A 22,868-nucleotide genomic window follows, 5' to 3' on the forward strand; every position below is an offset into this window, starting at 1 on the left:
TAATTTTATTTTAAGGTTTTTGAATTTATAGTATATTTGTTTATAATTTTTAGAAACTATTAAGCCCGCAAGTGCAGGCAAAACACCTAGTATATATATATATATATCATATAAGTGTTGGATCATATAAGAGTTGGATCATTTGGCATATATTACTCAAATTTACATGTTATATATTATTTCTATTTTTAGATTTTGAAAAATTTAAATTATATATAAAATTTTAAAATAATTTAAACGAGTTATTTGAACTCAAACCGAACCCAGAAAAATCCAAACCGAATCATAACTAAAATTTATAAATATCCGAATATGGCTGGAATTTTTTACCCAAAAAATCCGAAACCTCCAAAACCTGAATAGAACCGAAGTGAACCCAAATAGGTATCCGAACGTTCATCCCTATACAATTAGTAATAGCAAATAGAGTAATTGTTACAAATAAAAATACTATTCGAAATGTGACAGAAAAAAGGAAGGTACTATACAATACATATACACTCAAGTAATGTAGTCAATTACTATATCATATAAGAGTTGGATCATTTAGAAATGATAGGAAATCCTTGATTAATACAAATTTCGATACAAGGCTTAGAGCATCTCCAACGTATTACTCCAAATTTTACTCCAAAATGGTGCAACTCCAAAATGGGGTAAGGTTTTACTCCAATGTATTACTCCATGTTTTACTCCAAAAATAGTTAATAATTGTTAATAATATCTTATACTTATTAAAATTTACCAATTAACCCCAACTATTTTATGTTTGCAAAAATGATTTAAATATAATTTATTTAAATTAAAATTTATTATTAAAAGGTACAAGAAATCATAAAAATAGAATAAAACATAATATATAAGTTGGTTCAATAATAAGCATTAGAATTTTTCTCCGACAAATGACCGATTAATGCATTTTGTAATGGAAAAAATGAGTTTCTTTATCTTTGATATTCCTAAATCGAGTAAGAAAATTTTGAAATCGGACATTTAAATAACTTATTTTATTTTATGTTATTTTTATTTTATATTATTTATGTTGTTTAATTATGTTATGCATTTTATGTCAAATTATTAAATAATGAAATATCTTATTTTTAATGTTATAGTATCATTTTAAAATATTATTTAAGTAAGAAATAAAAACATTAAAATTTTAAAAGACCATTTCATAAATAAAAAAAAGTTCAACTCCAAAATGGAGTAATATGTAAGATTACTCCATTTTAGAGTTGAAAATGGAATGGGTTGGAGAAGATTTTACTTCAAAATATTGTTTAGAGTAGAAAATGGAGTAGGGTTAGAGATGCCCTCATAGAAATGATTGAATGACTCTTTATCCCATTCTCATCAAGGAATGAGTGATGTCATCGCCCGGACGTCACTCGAGCAGACGTCACGATGCTCCTCTAAGCAAATTAAAAGAGTGGATAAGCTTATCCCACACTCTCTGTCTTTGCCCATCTCTCTCATCCTTCACATTTCCTCACATTTTCCTCTCTCTAAAAACTATCAAAGAATAATATTGCACAATTACAAGTATCCCTCTCCATTATATTTAAACACACTTATCTTCCCTTCAGTCATACAACCGACACCAAGAGAGGAAAAAATAAAACCCACCAAAACTCCCTCATATCCACCAAAAATGGATATTGCTAGTAATAACAAAGCAATAATGCTTGAAGTTATAGATCAACTCGTTCAAGGCCATGAGTTGGCCACTAAGCTTCAGCAACTCCTCTCTCAACACGGGTCAGGTCTTGGTCCAGCGGAGGATCTCGTGGCTAAAATCTCGGGGTCTTTTAGTGACTCAATCTCTGCTCTTGATTCCATCGAACACATCCCCTCCTCTCTCTTCACCGCCGTTGAAGGCTCTCAAAATGCTTCCTGCAACAACGACGGCAAGCTTGAGGACTCCGTTGATAGTCGGAAAAGATTGGGACCCGTCAAGAATAAAAGAGGATGCTACAAGAGAAAGTAAGTTATAACGTCTCTCGCTTACTTTTTGTTACTTTAAAATTCACAAACGCAAGAACTAGAATCCTAGCTAACTATAACACGGCGTGGTATTAGTAAAACCCAAAGTTTTCAGCGCACGTCTCCTTTTTTTTTCTTTTTTTTTTTACCATAGTGATAGATTCTTATATAACCCTTTGTGATTCTATTTTGTTTATTTTGATCATACAATTATTACATAAAACGCCAAATATTTTTATTTATATTTTACTACGTTGTGAACAGGAAGAGAGCTGACACGTGGACTGTAGAGTCAACTCTACTTGAAGACGCATTTTCTTGGAGGAAATATGGAAAAAAGGAGATTCTTAATGCCAAATTCCCAAGGTTGTTTTTAGAGATTTTACCCTTATATATGAATATACATGTGTATGTATAATATCTATATGTGACATGTCCACGAGAATTATAACACATGGAGACATTTATTTCTACAATTGTCTGGATTATTATTTGTGATAGACATTTGATCTAAAAAAATTTTCTCATTAATATTTTGCAGAAGTTACTTTAGGTGCACACACAAATACACTCAAGGGTGTAAGGCGACAAAGCAAGTGCAGAAGCTAGAGCTCGAATCCAAGATGTTCAGCATCACATACATCGGAAACCACACGTGCAACTCGGACGAAGTAACACCCAAGTGTCCTAGTTTGACGACCTCGGTGAATGAAGAGGAAAACAACCATCATAATGGTTCGTCCACGGAAAGTGACTTGCAATTGGTGTGGCAAGAAATGTTGGTGTTTGAAGAGGAACATAATCATCATCATCATGAGGCTATTTATGGTTGTGGTGAAAATAGTGCATCTATTAATGGTTTGGATACCACGGATCTTTGGAGTTGGCAGCAATTATCTGTTCAACCACAATGAGCAGCTCTCTTACTTAGAACCACGTTCGAATCTAGCTTAATTTTACGTTATTATTGTCTACAGAATGGAACATTTATATTTTCATTATATAGCTCTTTTCTTATATTCTCACTTCTTAAATTAATTTATCCTTCTTCCAATTTTCTCTGAACACCATTATCATTCTTCGTGTTATTCAAAATAACCGAGTATACGAGAATTTATGGGGTACCACTCTACCAATGTTACTCTCTAATTAGTGCATGCATCAATAGAAGTATTTGAACACTAGGATAGGATAAGACAATTTATATGGAAATTATTTTAGAAATATTGTATGAAAAATAAAATTTATATTCTTGATCAAATTAATATTTTGGCCCTTAAGCAATTTTTTAGCTTTTGTTAATTACATAATCTGTTTATTGATAAACTGATCCAATTTTTTAAAAAAAATATTTTAGGTCCAAAAATAACTTATCGCATAAGAACCTAACATTTAGACTGAAAATCTTAGACCTACTATTTGGTTACAATAAAACTAAGTCAGCTCGGTTTTATATATAAAAAAAAAATCAATCTTATCTATGTATATGATGTATAATTAAATTTAAATGATATTAACGTAGATATATAGTATACTTTTAATAAGGATATTTATTAAATGAGGTTTTCAATCATATGATTTATGATTATTTGCATATTTGTGTAACAAAATTTTACACCAAAGAATTGTTTTTAATATGAGATATTTAGTGGTTTCAATAATTTGTAATCATTTAGAAAAATGAAGATTTCAAAATTAAAGTATTAAATTTTCAATAAATGTTCAATGCAAATATCAAAATATAAGTATGAATTTTCATATGATGTATAGTTTAACTTAAACGATATGAGATATATATATATAAACCTATTAAAATAAATTATTTATTCTTATGGTTTTATAATCATTGTATCTTATTACATAAAAAATTTAAACCTTGATCACAAAAGTCTATGTGAGACTTTTAACAGTTTTAGTAATTCATACTCGTTTTGAAAAATTCAAAATACAACATATACAAAAAATCTAAAATTTTATTATATGTTTAATGTAATTGTGTAATTTATTTTAATAATAAAGAATTAAAATGATAGAATGTATACATTTTTAGCAAATATTATCTAATCATTGGTTGCCATATATATATTTTAATCATTTATTTAAGGAAAAATAGATAAAAAATTCAATTTGATATATGAATGGTCTATAATGGCACTACAAAAAAAGAGTGGTTTAACATCATTTAATTTCAATTTTTGCATTACTTATAAGTGATATAAAAGAAATTTACATCGGTTAAATAAATGACTCTAAATGTGGTGATGCAAATAATATACATCATTTTTCTAATAACTGATGTAAAAATACCAAATATTTTCATCAATTATTATAAGTGATGTCAAGATATATCAGTTGTAAAAAATGATTTTAACAGTTAAATCAGTTCTTTAAACTGATGATAATATTAACATCAATTCAAATAATTGATTTAAAGGTTTATATCATTTAATGATAACTGAAGTAAATTTTTTATTTTTAAAAGTAATTTTAATAATTATATCGTTTACAGTTATTAATTAAAATATTAATATTATTTTTTTAATTAATTTTAAATTAATATCGATCTATACATTTATGTCAATGAATAAATAAATAAAAAGATTTTTCATTATTTTTTTTCTTTTTCTTCATTTTAAAGAAGATACAATATGGAAAAAAAATATATAGCAAGCCTCCAAAAACATGAATAGGATGAATTCAGCAAAAGAAAACGATAAAAAGTTAAATTTTCCACATGAGAATTCTTCAGTCAATATTTTTCTTCTCCTTCAATGTATGTTCTTCTGTTGATGGTGTTCTTAAATTGATAACTGCTCCTGAAACAAAAACAAAAAGAGAATATCAGATGATCTGGTAAGAATCACTACTAAATAAAAAAAGATTTAAAATTGTAAATGGAGAAAGAAGAAATACATGTATTAGTACAATGGAATCGTGGGGGTAGTAGACAGTGCGGAGTCGAATGTGAAAATCACATAGTTTCAGAATTGTAAGGTGTCATCATTTGCTTTTGCATATATAGAAGACATGAGGCTGTGAAATTGAGAAAGAACTTTTTGTCTTAAGTGGTCATTTAGTTTTTGACTTATAAGAAATATAGAGATATGAAAAACAAGAAGAACACTTATAAATTGTTACACTGGGAGATGAACGAGAGTTTGAAAAAGAAGAAGAAGAAAAAAAGATTTGTTGAGATTATAAAAGAAAAAACTTCTTTTTAGCAAAACGGTTATAAATAAGATCCACTAAGTTAAAGAAACAAAACAAAAACTAAATAAAAAAATCGTAACTTCTTTTCCTAATATTGGATTCTTTGAAATTTCAGCTAATTTGTATTGATTTAAATTAAGTAAATATTATATAATCTTTCTACCTGATAAATTCAGATAACATAACATCACTTTTATTAAACTGATGTTAAACAAAAATATGGCTATATAATTTTTATTAGCATCAGTTTTTTATTGATGTAAATTTTGTATCATCTTCATAAGTGATGTTAACCAAAATAATAAAGGCATCAATTGCTTAACTGATATAAATTTATAGAATAAAATCATTTTTATCTAAATGATATAAACTAATAAATATTACATCATTTTACTGAACTGATGTAAAATTAACTAATATTAACATCATTTACAAATAAGTAATTTAAAATTATATCACTTATTTTTGTGATACAATTTAACTGATGCAATTCAATTGTTTTTTTGTAGTGTGGACATATTATATAATATAACATTCTCTAGTAATTTAATTTTGGACTAACAAAATTCTCAATTGATTCTCGAGCTGCCACATAAGCAAAATTAGCATTTCACTTATGTGACAACTAAGCCTGACATTTTTTTAATTAGTACAAACTGCAGATTATAACTTTTTAATATTTCTCCTTTAGTATATAGGGGATTATGATAAATACATATATGAGATTATATATATATATGTAAACAATCATGGATATATTCAAATAATAATAATATTATTATTAATATTAATGGAACTTTACTAACATAGATGTGTTATGTTAAGCATAGAGCTTTACTGCTTAAGCTGGGATGTTTGATTGCTAAAAGGATTCATGAAACAAGAGAAATGCATATATATATATATATATGTTTAACTACAGTCATGGTTATATTGTAAGTGTAATTGTAGTACAAATAAAAAAACTAGATTTTGACCCGCGTTTGGGAAGCGCGGGTTTGTTTTCAAAATTAAATAATTTATTTTTAATTAAATATTTTTATAAGTTTGTGTATAGGTTTGACACATTTATCTGAAATCGCGACATGAATCATACGAAAATTAAAAAAACGAAAAGTAAAATAGAACTGAACATTACGATTCATAAGTAACTGAAAATATCATATATCTCTCACACAAAATGTTTTTACACCGAACCGAAAATCAAATGAGTACCTAAATTTAAAATTATTTGAATGATTAAATATTTTAATCTGAACACCCGATTTAAACTGAAAACCCCAAATTATCATATAAAAGTTATAAAATGAGGTAAAGCTATTGTTATTGAAAATATTATTGGCAAATTTATTTATATGTATATTAACTATCAAGCTATACAAATAAAAAACCAAGTATATAATTTTTTCTTATATGTTATTAGTTAAGAATCTATACTAATAAAAACATATCATTGTTTCTAAAAAAATATATTATATATCCAAAATAAAATTAAGTTTGAGACATATGATTCATTATTAAAATATATTATAAAGACACATAAAACCAAAGCATATTAAAAAACAGAAGTCTGATCAATGGCAAGATGGAGATGGAGCTAGGTTCGCGGGTCAACCCGCTTCGCCAACCCGTGGGTCAGATATTTTTTTGACTCAAAATTTTTGACCCGAATGACCCGCTAAAAAAGATTTAAAAACCCGCACCCATCCCGTCTAGATTTGTGGGTAACCTATGGGACCCGCATGTTATATAAATTTTAATAAAATAATTATTTTAATTATATTTTTGTAATAAAATAATTAAAATTATATATTTATAATTAAAAATAGATATTTATAATAAAATTATATAGTTTTCCAATATTTCATATATTTTACAAAAAATTTATTTATTTTTTTGAAAAAAAATTACAGATTAACGAGTACTCGCAATTCAAATTCGTTCGACCGATACCCGCACCGCTTAAAACCGACTCAATCCACACCCGGATACGCATGTTCAATTTTTCAAACCGACTGATCCGCATCCGGCAGCGGGTCAAACGCGGCGGGACCCGTTGGTAAACACTCAAATTCCCAGCTTTAGATAGAATGTAATGTTTCGTAGTTTGTAGGTCAGTAAAATGATATAATTTTTGTATATTGGGATATATCAGCCACGTTATAATCTTTTGATTAATGGGACATGTTTAGACGTCATTGGTGGCCATTAGGATTGATATAAGTTTTGATATAATGTTTTAATAGTTTGTAAATATACGGTGTAATGTAATTGTTTTATAGTTAGAGTAAAAACCGGGTATAATATATATGGTATAATGTAGTTAACGTAACGTTACAAAATATATGGTAAGACTAAAAAATGGTAAGTCTAATGAAAAGGTGCAATAATCTTATGTAAGTAGATTTCTTAACATTTTTTCTCTTTTAATAGTATAGATAAGTTATTATTTAAAAATTTAAAGTATAAAAATTATTTGATATTTTTAACTGTGATGGGTTGAGTAAATAAAACACAAATTTAAATTTGAAGTATTAGTAGTCTGTATATGCAGATATTAATTCATTGGACTAATTAGTGTATATTATATATAAGTAAACATATGTCGGTGATAAAGGTTGTGAGGATCCCATATGAATGTGTAGTAGAATTAAAACTGAGCGACTCAGATACATTTTTAATTTTATTACGAACAATAAATTTCAGTATAACCGTATTTGGTAACAAAAAAAGAAAATAAGATGTAACTAGAGATTGACCCGCCCTCAAAAGGGCGGGTATATGTTTCGTTTTTAATTTTTTCATCTCATATAATATGTTTGTGTGTTTGTATAATCATATTTTCGTATGATATGCATTTAATAGAATATATAATTTTGTAAGTATATTAAATAAATCAATTTTCATAAGCATGTATTTGTGTCATATACGTTTGGGAAATTATTTTTAATTGTTATTCATAAAGTTTGCAAGATGTGATATTTTTTGTAGTTTCATATACGTCAGAATTTTTAATTTCCCACATTTTATTTCTAAACTTAAGTAGGTGTTTTATTAAAAGATATAACAAATTATATAACTTTTTTCTTTAGAAAGGCTAGTATATTTTTTGTTTTATTGATTCCATTTAAAAGGTGGTTATAAAACGTATATTAGAAGTTATATAGCGATAATTATGGATTCCATTTAAAAGGTGGTTATAAAACGTATATTAGAAGTTGATAGGGATAATTATGGATTTCATTTAAAGGGTGGTTATAAAACATATATTAGGATGCAGTTAGAAAAATATATGTTTAAGTATGTAACATAGAAAAATAATTATTGGACACAACTTCATATCAATTGGACATGTTGAAGAATTAATAGAATAGATACTCACATCAAACACCCGTATATCAATTCGAGAGTGTGGGCCCTGCACGTTCTGTTTTATTCTGTAGAAGCGCATAATCAATATAGAATCTTGGTTCATTAGAATTATATGCAAGACCAACCATTAACTAAATTACTATTATACCATTAACGAGAGTGCAATAATCTTTCATAAGTATTTCCTCCGTCCCACTTTAAGTGATGTTTTAGGATTTTTTATTTTGTTACATTTTAAGTGATGTTCTCACTAATCTAGGTAGAATTTAATATGATTTGAATTTTATGACCAATTATAAAATACTGTACTTTTTTATTATTAGTTAAACTAGTTTTATTTAATGTATTTTTACGTTATCAAGATATACTACATAAAAATATGTGTTTTCTTAATCTATGTGCAATAACCTAAAACATCACATAAAGTGGGACAGAGGGAGTAGATTTTTTCAGAATGAATATATTCAAATAATAATAATATTATTATTAATATTAATGGAACATTACTAACATATATGTGTTATGTTAAGCATAGAGCTTTACTGCTTAAGCTGGGATGTTTGATTGCTAAAAGGATTCATGAAACAAGAGAAATATATATATACATATATATATATATATATATATATATATATATAATATATATACAAATATGTTTAACTACAGTCATGGTTATATTGTAAGTGTAATTGTAGTACAAATAAAAAAATAAAGAAAATGAATAGCTAATTCGGGAATAAACCAGTATTGGTTAAATAAAAAAAATATATACAAAATCTAAACAAAATCTAAACAAAATCCAGTGATCTCCTAAACTTCTATCAGATACAATAGCTAAACAAATACAGTGATAATTATTGCCTAAACCTTTATCAGATACAAAAATACAATATGTAAACTACCACTACCAGAAATAGTTTTAATTTCTAACCTTAAATTTCGTTGAAAAATGGTCAGAGACACTCTATTTTGACCAATTTTTGATCACATAAAATCGTCCAAAAAGTTGTGTCAAAAATTGATTATGGTCAGAAAATAGTCATAAAATGTTTGACCGTATCAGTTGGTCAGAAATGTTATCAAAAATAAATGTCAGAAAATTGTCAAAAAAATAATTATCCATTTTCTGATGAGTTTTTTTATCACTTTTGTGTTGATTTTTGTTATTATTTAATAATGTATCAGATTATTAATTCAATAAATAGTTATATGAAAACAGTAAAATTTATTGAAATTTTGAATAAACATGAATAAATGTTATTTGAAACAAAAAAAAAAACATTTTAGCAGCAGAAGAAAACATACTTTAAAAACTATACAAAAAACAAAATATAGAGCATTCGTCTTGTCCGCCATTACTTATTTCCTTGGCTCTTCTTAGTCTGGTTTTCTTCATGGCCTCGAGACTTAACATATCCATCCTTAGTTATGCTTAGACAAAAGATAATAAATTAATTAAAAAGATTAAAAAGTTACACTTAAGAGTATTCTTGCTCGAGCTAGCTACTCCAATTAAAAAGCTAAATCAATTTTTGTGAGGTAAGAAAGAAAACTTTTTTTTAAAAATAAAAAAAAGGACTCGAACCCGGGCTAAGCGAAGGAAGTCTTAATCCAGCGAAATGAACCACTAGACTAAGGATACAAGAAAGAAAACTTGAAAATCCAGATTTTGGTATACTGATCAAGTTCGGATCTATATTCCATTACAAGTTATGAATTCTTTTCCATAAAATATCAGTCCTTTAAACACAAAACATGGATCTAACTTTGCAAAGAATAGATGAATAATGGCAGAAGCAAGACTGACGATGACAGCAGCAATCCTGAAGGTTCTAAATCTGACCTGCAAGGAAGGAAAAAGATGTATTGATGATGGAGTAGCAGTGAAAAAAAAAAAATATATAATATATTTGATAGTGCCGCTTGAGGAGAAAGGTGAATAAATGAGAATGAAAAAAATAAAATTTGAGATCTAGGTTAAACTAAATATCGTCAGAAAATGGTAAGAATTTGGTCAAAATTTCTGTTCATTTTTCGACTATTTTTTCTTTTTTCCAACTGAGTTTTCATTGATAACCTTGTACCTTACAAGGGTGGAATACTAATGCTGGTGGAATACATGAACTTCGCCGGAAACCAAGCCCAAAAAAGGGAGACAAGAGTCTAAAGAACATACAACGAATGATAAACTGAAACATCAATTGTATTCATTAAATAGCCGGAAGTCTTGCAAGACACAAAGCAAGAGAGTATGATACGATGAAAAGCAGGAACCTTCAATCGAACCACCCGTTCACGATGACCACAAACACCCTCTAAGACAAACTCATGCGAAAACCATAAAGAACCAAAACCCGGGAGAAATCACTACTCAACCACACCTTTAACTGTACACTTAAAGCCTCAACCTCATTCTAATGCTTCACCACGAAGAAGCTACCGAGGAAAACCAGAGACCAATGCCAAACAAGAAACCACACTTACTCACAGGGAAATAGGAGGACTCTTCTGAAACTGGGAGATGAAATGATTACCTGAAACCAACACTTCTTCTCGACAAACCTTCGACTGCTCTCCACACGCCACTACTCTCATACTACACCGTTGCTAGAACAAAGACAAACTAAGCCAATCTCTGAACTCCGTGACAGATTAGTCGAGATCAATCTCAACAGACAAGCAAGGAAATCTCAACAAAGAACGACTACGAAGGTGAGGAAGAATCTGAGACTCCATAGAGGTTATAAACACACAACCAGAAAAAGCAGAGGACACATACTCCTTAGGCACAAGGCCAGCGACAGAACAAGTAGATCTAGAAATCAAACGAGAAGTAAACTCTGAAGCCGGCTAGAAACAACCAGCACACGTCTTCATCATCTAGAAAAGAACCGCCTTTAGCCACTGGATTCTGAAAACAAACTTCACGCGCAACCACACTCCTCTAGGCTGAGCCCTTGACACCCATCAACCAAGTCGGATCTTTACCACCTCTTCAGAGAGCATCAAGAACACCCAACAATAGAACTAAGAAATTCGACGCCGGTGCTGTGAGAGCCACTGAAATCTACTTTTTCTAGAGAGAGGACACAGATTTTTATAGAAAGAGGATGTGTGGTTTATTATTTTTTGACTATATGTTTTGGTTGAAAAGTTCTAACCATTTTCTGACTATTTTTCTTACTCATCACAAAATAATTAAAAATTGGTCATAACAATTTTTGACCAGTTTTGGTGGTCAGAAATGTGGTCAAAATATAATATATTTTCTGACCATTTTTTGATTATATGGTTTGGTTAAAATATTCTAACTAATTTCTAACCATTCTTCGAATTCATCCCAAAATTGTTAGAATATGTCCATAATTATTTTTGGCCATTTTTGTTGGTTAGAAATATGGCCAAAATGTGATATGTTTTCTTGTAATGTGCTATCAGTTTTCTTGCTCTCATCAATTAGCGAGTATATATATTCATCAAGTCGTCAACATGTTTTCACCCAATTTAGCATCTAAAGAAATAAGTACTCTGAAAGTTTGTTTATGATAACTTCAACACCTTAAGTAACCACAATGTATGTACAACTGGATGAATTAGTCATTTTCTAAATTTTTTTTAGAAAACTAATTTTTTTTTAAGATCACTAAAATTTTTGTAAGTTGGTTAAGATACTCTCTTGTTATGTAAAGAATAAACATTTTGAAATATTTTACCATTTTACATTTATAAAAAACACTATATAGAGAAAATATCTTAATACACTATTAGTATGGCATTACTTTTTTCCCTTAATATTACTAAAATTAAAAATCTCATTTTGAAAAAGAAAAAAATAATGTTATAGCTACATTCATCAAATACTAATCTTAAACCCAAAATAACTCCTCATTTTTATTCCTCTTAGTCGTACAATTGCATCTCTAATCATGATGGTATGTAAATACAGTTGAATCTATATATGCATTTCTTTTGTTTCCTGGTTCTCTTTAGCAATTAAATATCATCACATAAAGATCCATGATTATCTACATATATACTTATGAACTTATGATCATAACAAGCAACTATTTTTGTTGATGCATTAAATAGGGAGTAACATTGGTACTACTAAGGAAACAACAACATCCATTAGTAGACAAAACTATAATTAATTTTACTATGAAAAGTTTGTTCTGTCTTTTTTCTTGATTTTTCACATTTGGATCAAGGTAGAAACTCGATTTGAAACCTGAAAGTTGTAGTTAATCAATTTTTAACTACATATATATTTAGTATGAAATTTATAGTGGGAAATCAAACATATTTATTCTTCATAGTAAATATATACATTTTATCAGTTAAAAACTGTCAATATTCTTCTGTTTTGATAATATCTTTGTACATAAAAGGCATATAAAACCAGTTAAATATTTATTTTTCAGATATACTTTAGTTTTTCATCTAATTTTATTATTAATCGATTTGACTTGTATTAATTATCAAGTAAAATTTGTTAACAAAAACGGTCAACAACTCAAATTCATATAATATATATGTTGAAAGTAAAGTCATATATACACTCATAGAAAACTTAAATTCAAGTTTTAATGTAGAACTAGATTTTGACCGGCATTTTGAAACGCATAATTGTTTTTCTGTTAGTAATACTATTAATCAGCTTGTTAGTGCATAATAGACATGAAAAATCTATCTGTCAACCCATTTGTACTTGCTAAATATATTTTGACCTATAGTAAATGAACACATTACATGAAAGTTAACATTTTCCCGCATATATAACCAATGGATTTGTGACATGTACATTATATAGCAAATAAAAAATTAGACATGTATATATATTAAACTTAATTTACTGTTTAATTTTTATCATAGTAGAAAACAAAATATGACTCATATATATATATATATAGAGTAAAGGAAATATATATAGAGTATATATATAAAGTATATCCCAAAACATATGGTAAAATGAGAATTTAGTTTTCAAAAAATGTATAAATAAAGCAGTGCTGAATACATGTAATTATAGTTAGATATGATATGCGAAATATTGATTTGGAATGTATAAACCAAACAATGTTTTGTTTATATTTATTTTTTGTTTCAAACTAAAAGACAATATTCATTTAAATCAATATGAAAAAACAATTAAATTTTGTTACCATTTTGAAATATCTTCATAATCCGAGCAATATTTATTTTAAAATTATATACTTAACATCACCGATTTTGTTCCGATAAGATTAAGAATATTTCCATATTTATTTGGGTTCAAATCTCGTCATAATGAAAAGGATAGTTGATAAAAAGAAGAAATATTTTTAAATCTATAATATTATGAAGGAATATTCTTAATGAGTTACCTAGTTGTAGAGTTTATCTCAATATTTATTTATTTGTTATATTTCTAACAAAAGTATTTTTAAATTTTTTTATCTGTTTATAATTATTTTTAAAAATATTTTTTAAATTTCTTATAAAAATTAAGTTATATATATTTTATTACATATTTATTATATAAATAAAACGAAAGTTCTATAACTTTTAATTTTGTATTTGGTGAACTATTATAAGAACTATATTTAAAATTTAAGTTTATGATGTGATATTTTATATATATATATATTATTTCACATGTTTGTTTTATAATATAAAATGAAAGTCCTACTGCACGATATTTACATGAAAGATAAGTTATTAATAAAAATGTTGTCTTCTTTAAAGATTTTGAATGCAAAGTTGTATGTATGTTATGTTGGGTTCATGATTTTATGACCCATTATATAATAGCAAATTACTATATAACATTAAGTACTTTCATATTTGCTTAAAACTATTTTTGTATAATATTAGCAATAATTACTTTTATTACATAGTCAAATGAAAATAATAAATAAAAAGTTGAAAATATATTAATGTAATTGATAAACACGATATTGCCATAGTTAGGCATGGGCAAAATTAACCAGAACCGGAAAACCGTACCGTACTGAAGCAAAATTATCCGATCCGAAACCGAAATAAAAAACATAATAGCCGAACGGTTCCCTATCTTAAAATATTGCGGGTATCCGTACCGAACCGAAACCGAATTGATAACCGAATGGGTATTTTTGGGTACCTGAAATATAATACATATTTAAAAATATTACTTATACTTAGATGTTGAATAAATAAATATTTAAATTATGCTATAAATCCAAAAAAATATTTAGTTACATTTGAATTAAATACTAAAATATTCAGATTTCATTAGGTATAATTTTAAAATTAAAAAATATTTTATAAACTTTAACGTATTTTTAATTAAGTTTTCAAGTATTTTTGGGTAATTCAGATACTTTTTATTTGGGTAATTCAGATACCTTTTTATTTGGGTAATTCCGATAGATTGGTTACTTTTGGGTAGATTGAGTACAAAAGTAACCAAAACCAAACCGGACCCGGTAATTTTTGGGTGGTTAATAGGCGTAAGTATCCGATCTGAACCGAAACCGAACCGATTTTTGGGTGGTTTCTATTTGGTTACCTGAATTCCAAAACCGAAAAAATCTGAAATCCAAATTAACCGAACCGAAAACCGAACGCACCTAGCCATAATTACCACCATAAGTGGCAACATTAATGAATATTCATTTGGTAGTTTCAAATAATTACCGTAATATTGTTATTGGAATTAAAAGGAAGAGATAATAAGGAAATATATATATTTTGTTGGAAAAAAGGATTTCGTGGCAAACTTTAATTAATAAAAAAACAGAGGTTTAAATAAAACAGTGGCAAAGATCTGTAAATATTTTCAAAACATAAAGATACTTAAAAAAGAATATTATATTTTAATAGTATAGATTGTTACTTTCAGCCATAGAACTCATGTTGAAACTTAATACTCTTTTTGTTTTTGAATAATCGTCACTTTGACATTTTCATACAGATTAAGAAAGTGACGAAAATATATGCAATTTGTTATTAATTACACATCTCTGACCAATAGTTTGAGATAAATAAAATTATTTATAAAATCAATGCATTTTACAATTAATTTTAGCTGAAGGTAAGTATAATTTGTATTAGAATTGTAAGATGATACTTTTTGTGTAACAAGAAAAAAATGTTAGAACGACACTTATTATGAAACAGAGAAAATACTATTCAATCTTCAACTATGAATCACATTTTGTTAGTACTGTTAATATTTTTGATCCTAAAAACTGTAATAGTCAAACTTTTGATTTCTCTTTGTAAGAAGGTTTTCATATTAAATTGCAGAAAGGAAATAAAAATTTACAAACCTAAAATAAGCTAGTTAATCTTGGCCCAGTTAAGGCCAATGAATATTTTTAAAGAGACACATATCATTGGAACTAAGACTTTAAAAGCCCAGATGGTTGATGGGTTAGCCTAGAGAGGGATTGATAGCAGCGTTCCTTGAAACCCAGTGTAGAGACAGAGTTGTTCGTCAGTTTTGAGGCAGAGAGTACCGAAGTTGAAGTCAAAAACTTAAACTTCTCGATTTAGAAGAACGGTTGAGTGCTGAAAAAAAAAGAAATAATAGAGAGAAGAAAAAGAAGAAGCTTTTCTAACTTTGAAGACATCACTTTGTTCTTTAGAAAAATTCACATTTGAAGAGTCACTAGCTAATCTTATTAAAGACCAGAGATCGTTTGCCAGTCACCAATGGAAGTAACCAGCAACAACAATCAAATATTTTGTTTATATTGTTGCCACTACAATTAATCATTTTGATACTTGTTATATGTTGTTGACCGGGTTTTGTTATCGTATGCAAATAACATATTACTCGGTAGCTAATTTACACAATGATAACCCTAACTCGATAGATACTAGGAAAAAAAAGAACTTTGAACCATCTAAAAATTAAAATTAATTATTTTAACACAATGCGCATGCCTAACTCGTAAAACCTTGTGTTTGTATCACGTATCCCAATCGCTGCCGCTTCCGTTAAAGAGGCTACGGTAGTCAAAGTAGGATTCGTCGAAAGGAACAACCGAGTCCACGTTGCCGAACAAAGCTTCGGCCATGTTAACTACGGTGGAACCGTAATGACCGTCTGTTGTTGCGGTGGCGGCTGTTGATGAGATAGGGGAAGTGGTGAAGAAGTGACACGTGTGTGAACTTCGGTAAGTGACGCAGAACGTGTAAGGATCTTCGTCGAGCCGTTGCACTTGCTTCTTCGCCGGACACTTGTATAGTTTCTCGTGGGTGCACCTATAGTACGCCCTAAATTTTGTTCTATATTGGTTAAACTGATTTATTTTAAAAAAATTAAAAAGAGAATAAAACTAAGCAACTAAACGAAGTGTAAGCCCACGTCCTAAGAAAATGTGATTTTTTTTCTTTAGTTAACTAACCAGTAACCAAAAGTTCCCATGTTCAAGTTCCCTCCATATTTGATTAAATGGATTCAAAAGTATACTAACAAAACCATTTTTAAAAGATAAATAAACGAATGTACTACAGTATTAGTGTATTACGTAAATAACGAATCATTTTGTAATTAGTGGATATATTTACCGAGGAAACTTAAACTCTTTTGAGAAAATTTACCGAGGAAACTTAAAACCGAGAATTTCCTTCTGGCCATATTTACGCCAAGTGTGATTGTCGTCCGGTGGAGTGTCCATGTTCCCCATCCTTGCCGCCGCCACAAACACCTTTTCTTCTTCTACATCCTTCTGCCTATATATACATCCACATTGCATAACATATATGTCAATATTCACATGTCCGTAATTCATATCGAAAACACTATCTAGGGAAAAGATGAAAACTATTAGCGTAATATGAGTTTTAGGGGTTGAACCTAATCAATGGTATTTTATTATAATATTTTGTTATTTCATATTTCATATCTTTTAAAAAATGAAACAAAATAATAAGTCTTCGCCAATTTTAACATAAAAAGTAATAAAAGTAGTAGTTATTGCTAAAAAGAAAATTATTTTTAAATATTTTTAACAATTTCAACAATATACTAAATCACTAACTTTAAACACTAAACCATAAATTTTTAGATAAATCTTAAACAATAAATCATAAACATTAAACGCTAAATCTTAAAAACACTAAACCCTTAATCATAAATCCAAAATCTTCGAATAAATCTTAAATTCTAGGGATGAACGAAAAAAAAAACTCTTTTATTAATTTCAAAAAGTTACTATTGACATAAATGAAATGAAATATTCATTCCATCAATTCTATAAAAGAAAATAGATAAAATGTAAAGAGGAAAGATTCCATAACAAATTTGTTATGAATAAACAGAATGAATTTTATTCCATTTTTAATGTATTTCATTTGTATCATCTCCTATATATTAAAGGAGAAACATTTAAAAATTATAATCTATAGTTTGTACTAATTAAAAAATGCTCTGCTGAATTGTCACGTAATTGAACTGTTAATTTTGCTTACGTGGCGGTTTAAGAATCAATTAAGTTAGTTCAAAATTAAATTGATAGGGAATATTATATTATATAGTATGTCTATTATAGATCATTCATTTATCACATTTAAATTTATTATCTATTCTTTCTTTAAATAAAACTTGTGAAAGTACCTAATGCGATTAATATATATATATATATGACAATTAAAATTTTTAAAATAATAAATATTTGCTAACAATCTGTATATTTTTTATCATTTTTGTTTATTCTTTATTAATAAATAATTACACAATATAATAAAAATTAGATTTTTGTATATGTTGTATTTTGAATTTTTCAAAACCAGTATAAATTACTAAAACTATAAAAGACTCACATAAACTATTGTTATCAAGGTATAATTTTTAATGTAATAAGATACAATGATAATAAAAATATATGAATAAATATTTTATTTTAATAGATGTTTATATTAATATATATATATATATCATATGAATAAAACCATGTGAATATATATATATATATATACTAATATATATATATACTAATATTTTGATATTTGCATTGAACATATATTGAAAAGGTAAGATTTAATTTTAAAATCTTCATTGTTTTAAGTGATTATAAAATATTGAAACTACTAAACATCCCATATTACAAAAAACGTTGAAGTAAAATTTTGTTACACAAATATACAAATAATCATGAAATCATATGAGTGAAACCTCATTTAATAAATATACATATTAAAAGTATATTATATATCTATGTTAATATCATTTTTATTTAATTATACATCATATACATATATAAAATTGATTATTTTGATATACTAATTTACCCTAAAATGATTGTGAACAAACAAGAGTGAATGTTTAGTTTATATGCGCACGCCAATTTATTACATAATACTAACTGATTTCTTAGTTATTTAATATATAATTATTATTTTATAATTTCATAATATGCAGAAAACATAAAATAAGTAATAATATAAAAATTTTGTTCTGCACAAGATGCAGATCTTAACGTATGTATCTTTTTAATAATTTTAAATATTAAATATTTCTAGATTCCATGCCAAAAAGAACAAAATGAGAATAAACTCCAAAATCAAAATTTATATTGAGCAATAGCCAAAACTAAAAAAAAACGACATAAAAATAGAAAAATATTGAAGATATATAGGATTAACACGTAAATGTAAACTTCTTATAATTATAATTAACTTTTAAATTTCTAAATCATGATATAAAATCGAGGTGACATAGTTTCATTATAACCAAATAGTAGGTCTGAGATTCTTTGGCCTAAACCCTAGGTTTTTATGCGATAAGTGATTTTTTGACTTAAAATATTTTAAAAATGGAATCATGTCATCAGTAAACAAATTATGTAATTAACAAAAAAATTAAAAAAAATTGTTTAAGGGCCAAAAATATTAATTCAATCAAGAATATAAATTTTATTTTTTATACAATATTTCTTAAATAATTTTCATATAAATTCATCATGCGTAAGTCGCATATTTTATCCTAGTTTCATTTATTCTAAGTCTACCAATTCCTTATTAGTTTACTAGTTAGAGATATACTACGTACACTTATTCATTTTAACATTTACACCCCACAAAACAAAGACTTATTCTACGTGTTTAGTACTTAGAGCATTTTCAAAAACAACTTGAAGTTTAAGGGTGTTGCTCTCCAAAAAACAATCTTCGAACTCAACTTATTTTACAACTCAATCATTCTTATTAACAAAAGTTAACAAAAATCATAATTTTTTTACTAACACATTATTAATTGGTAAGATAATACATTTTAATAGCATATTACATCCATTTCGAAATAATAACTGAGTTCTTTTATTTTTATATGCATATTACGAGCTTAAAGTTGTTAAATATTGTAATTTAGTTGATATAATAATTTTGTTTTCATATAATTTTATATTTTTTATTTTCTCTTTATAATTTATATTAAATGTAATTTTGTGATTGTATTGTTGTGTTTAATATTTCACTTACTGTAATTAATATATTTGTATTTTTCTTAAGATAAAAGAAATTAAAGGACTAAAATGATAACTGTTAAAGTTAGTAAAATAATTTGAAAACATATAACTGTATAAAGACTTAAAAGTAAGGAGTTCCAAATTTGAAGTTTTGAAATTGCATTTGGAGCTTACAAAACTTCATATTAAAAGTTGTGAAATTGTTTCTGAAGATGCTCTTAAGCGGTTAAGAACTAGATATATACAATCAACAACAAAGAAACTAGTATGAATTTTATATGCTCATTTCTACTCTGTTGCGTACCAAGTAGAAGTCTTAGAATGTTATATGTGTTTCTTCCATTACAACGTAAAAGATTTGATGCTTAATCTTTTACGTACCTTCTTCGAGGCCTTGGAGTCGAAAATGAGCAACCAGGACCTGAATCTATATTCTTCACGCCTTGCATCACTCCTTCCCTTAAACTGTAGTCCTGCATCAGACCATGTTCAATCTGCTGCATCATAATCTGGTCCAAATCGGACATTGAAACTGGTTTTGGTTCAGGCTGATTCAGTACCAAAGAGTTCCTCCTCGCAAGAAGGATTTTTAATCGCTCGTTGGCGTCTCCGAACAGAGTGGAGACTGAACCGAGAGAAGTAGAGAGAGATTCTGGCGACTCTTGTGCTGATAAACTGAACTCGAGCTCCTTAACCAGATTGATTCCGTTGAAGATCATTGACATTATCTCCTCCATCGTTCGATTATATTTTTTTTTGTAGTTCGACCCTTTTATATACTTATTGACATATATGTATGTGTAATACTTATTTCTTTTTTACCTAAATTAGGTTTTTGCTTTTCCTTGTGGCCTCTGAGATGTTTATGGGACATCCACATATATAGACACTGGGGACACATATACACAGCAAAAGTTAGATTATATGTTGATTCCACAATCTTCGTTGAAAAAATCAAAGATTATAAAATATTTTTGAATGCGACGTACGTAATGCAATCTCCAATTACAAAACTGAAGCTCGTCTCAGTTTTTGTTTGTGTTGACAAATGGCAAAATCACAGATTAAGCTAAACATCTCTCCATGACAAACACGTTTCTAATCACTTTCTAGATAGTTGATCGATATGATACGAATATAATAAGACTATAAGAACATGTTAAACGATGGTGCATGCACTGACAGTATGTTTCTTATCGTCCGACAATTTACTAAACCTTTTTAGAGGATAAGTTTTTTGATTAACGCGGTTACGCGGAAGAAAAAGAAGCAGTCACATTGACTAAGTCACGGTTTTCTTTTGAATTTCCACAGACTTCCTGTATAAGTTTTCATTTTTCAACGTTAAAAAGGCATTCGTGGAAGTCTAAGAATAGATTTGGGATTTGAATGTTGAAATAATTGCGTGATCAACATTGGCTATTATAATAAATTTTTTTTTCAAGCCTAATATACTCTTGTTCTTTAACTAAATCATTACTATTTCATTTATGTTATCTGTAACTTATATTGACAAATTAGAAAACGTAATACAAACTTTTTCCCTGCCGAGACCGAATGCCCCACTGCTGAATGCAAGTGCCTTGCTCTTTGCAACTGGAGGGATTCTCATGACCCACTATTTTTTCAATTTCAGCTACAAATACGTGTTCTAAAAGCAGTGTATGATCGTTAAACACATCAGTGGCTTTACATAATATAGGTCAATGATAATATCATATATAAATATACTAGCTAGGTTCCACTACTTAACAGACGAAATTTGTTTCTAAATTGCGCCAAAGTTAATTGAGCTTACTTAGAGCATGCCCATCAGCAAACTCTTCTTTCCCGAATTCTAATGATTTCTTTTTATTATTTTAATTTTTTTTTTCGTTTGACTTTTCTAAAAAAGAAAAAAATATATATATATATATAATAAAACTTATCGCGGACCGCCACATGGCGTGAGGTCCGTAGAATAGTCAAGACTCGGGTTCACTGCGATGAACTTCTCTCACCCAAGTTCTTCACTCCTTCATTATTATACTATTTTTTTTTTCGAAAAACGTGTGACCCCCTCTCTAAATCTTCTAATGGGGGTGCTCTTACATCCCTGTGGACTAGGTAGGTGGAGGCGGATCTACATGGACGAAAGGAATGTCAATTGACACAGGTTAAATATAATTAAATGATTTGTAAGCTATATGTTGTAGTATGAAACAGCTCCGTTGGTCAATTTGACCTTCCCCTGCCACCCCTAACCTGAGTTTGAATCTCTTTTCTGCACCTTATGTTGTTTTTTTAGTTTAAATTAATTATAGTTTGGGTTTTTTGTTAGACTATGAGTTTAAGTATAAATTATGATCCATCTAGCTCCCTCCGTTTCACTAGAGTGTTGTAAAGTGTTGCGCATTCATTACACAACTATTACAGTAAATAAATTACCTCCAAAATTAATTTTATATTTAAGGTTAGAAGAACCTAAAAATAACTTTAAAATATCTATATTTGCATTTTAATTCTCGATATTAACCAAAACTGATAAAAGTTATCAAAACATTTATATAATAAAATATACATTAAAGTAATACTAGTGACAACATTGACTAATAAAACCGATGCTAAAATAAATAATAACTCAAAAACTTAAATTAAATCATTAATTACAAATAAAGTATCAAATTACTCAATATAACCACTTTGTAATGCTTTTATATATAAATCAATTAATAAAATTTAAAATAATATATTAATTTATTTAACAGTTATATATCAGTTATAAACTAAATCAGTATTTACATCTGAAATATTAATGAAATGTAAAAAGTTATAAGGTAAAGTGATAGATATTAAAGTTTTAAAAATTCAAGTAAAAGGTTTTGAACA

At 27.6% G+C, this 22,868-nt stretch overlaps 2 protein-coding genes and 1 long non-coding RNA gene across 3 annotated transcripts; 1 reads left to right on the forward strand and 2 right to left on the reverse strand.

Moving 5' to 3' along the window:
• The first annotated feature begins 1,475 nt into the window (after window positions 1-1,475).
• Window positions 1,476-3,002, forward strand: LOC108838749 (probable WRKY transcription factor 70). The gene is made up of 3 exons (XM_018611629.2): window positions 1,476-1,983; window positions 2,248-2,349; window positions 2,525-3,002. The coding sequence occupies exons 1-3, from the start codon at window positions 1,652-1,654 to the stop codon at window positions 2,895-2,897; spliced, it is 807 nt and encodes a 268-aa protein (XP_018467131.1). The 5' UTR covers window positions 1,476-1,651; the 3' UTR covers window positions 2,898-3,002.
• A 7,213-nt stretch (window positions 3,003-10,215) lies between these two features.
• LOC130510813 (uncharacterized) lies at window positions 10,216-11,719 on the reverse strand. The gene is made up of 2 exons (XR_008944576.1): window positions 10,650-11,719; window positions 10,216-10,408 (listed from the first exon to the last, which is right to left on the reverse strand). It is a non-coding gene; the product is annotated as an uncharacterized LOC130510813 (long non-coding RNA).
• Window positions 11,720-16,156: 4,437 nt separating this feature from the next.
• LOC108830124 (WRKY transcription factor 55-like) lies at window positions 16,157-20,839 on the reverse strand. The gene is made up of 3 exons (XM_018603726.2): window positions 20,382-20,839; window positions 17,137-17,268; window positions 16,157-16,809 (listed from the first exon to the last, which is right to left on the reverse strand). Exons 1-3 carry the CDS (start codon window positions 20,735-20,737, stop codon window positions 16,503-16,505), a joined length of 795 nt encoding a protein of 264 aa, XP_018459228.1. The 5' UTR covers window positions 20,738-20,839; the 3' UTR covers window positions 16,157-16,502.
• Window positions 20,840-22,868: the final 2,029 nt, after the last annotated feature.

The sequence above is a fragment of the Raphanus sativus genome, chromosome 4, assembly GCF_000801105.2.
Source record: "Raphanus sativus cultivar WK10039 chromosome 4, ASM80110v3, whole genome shotgun sequence".
NCBI classification, from domain to species: Eukaryota; Viridiplantae; Streptophyta; class Magnoliopsida; order Brassicales; family Brassicaceae; genus Raphanus; species Raphanus sativus.

Excerpts from the sequence above, each read along its gene's own strand:
- LOC108830124 (XM_018603726.2), bottom strand. The coding sequence starts at position 20,737 with ATGGAGGAGATAATGTCAATGATCTTCAACGGAATCAATCTGGTTAAG. Across the intron at positions 17,269-20,381 it reads ACTCCAAGGCCTCGAAGAAG|GCAGAAGGATGTAGAAGAAG; the intron begins GTACGTAAAAGA and ends ATGTATATATAG. Across the intron at positions 16,810-17,136 it reads CTCGGTTTTAAGTTTCCTCG|GGCGTACTATAGGTGCACCC; the intron begins GTAAATTTTCTC and ends AACAAAATTTAG.
- LOC108838749 (XM_018611629.2), top strand. The coding sequence starts at position 1,652 with ATGGATATTGCTAGTAATAACAAAGCAATAATGCTTGAAGTTATAGAT. Across the intron at positions 1,984-2,247 it reads AGAGGATGCTACAAGAGAAA|GAAGAGAGCTGACACGTGGA; the intron begins GTAAGTTATAAC and ends CGTTGTGAACAG. Across the intron at positions 2,350-2,524 it reads CTTAATGCCAAATTCCCAAG|AAGTTACTTTAGGTGCACAC; the intron begins GTTGTTTTTAGA and ends AATATTTTGCAG.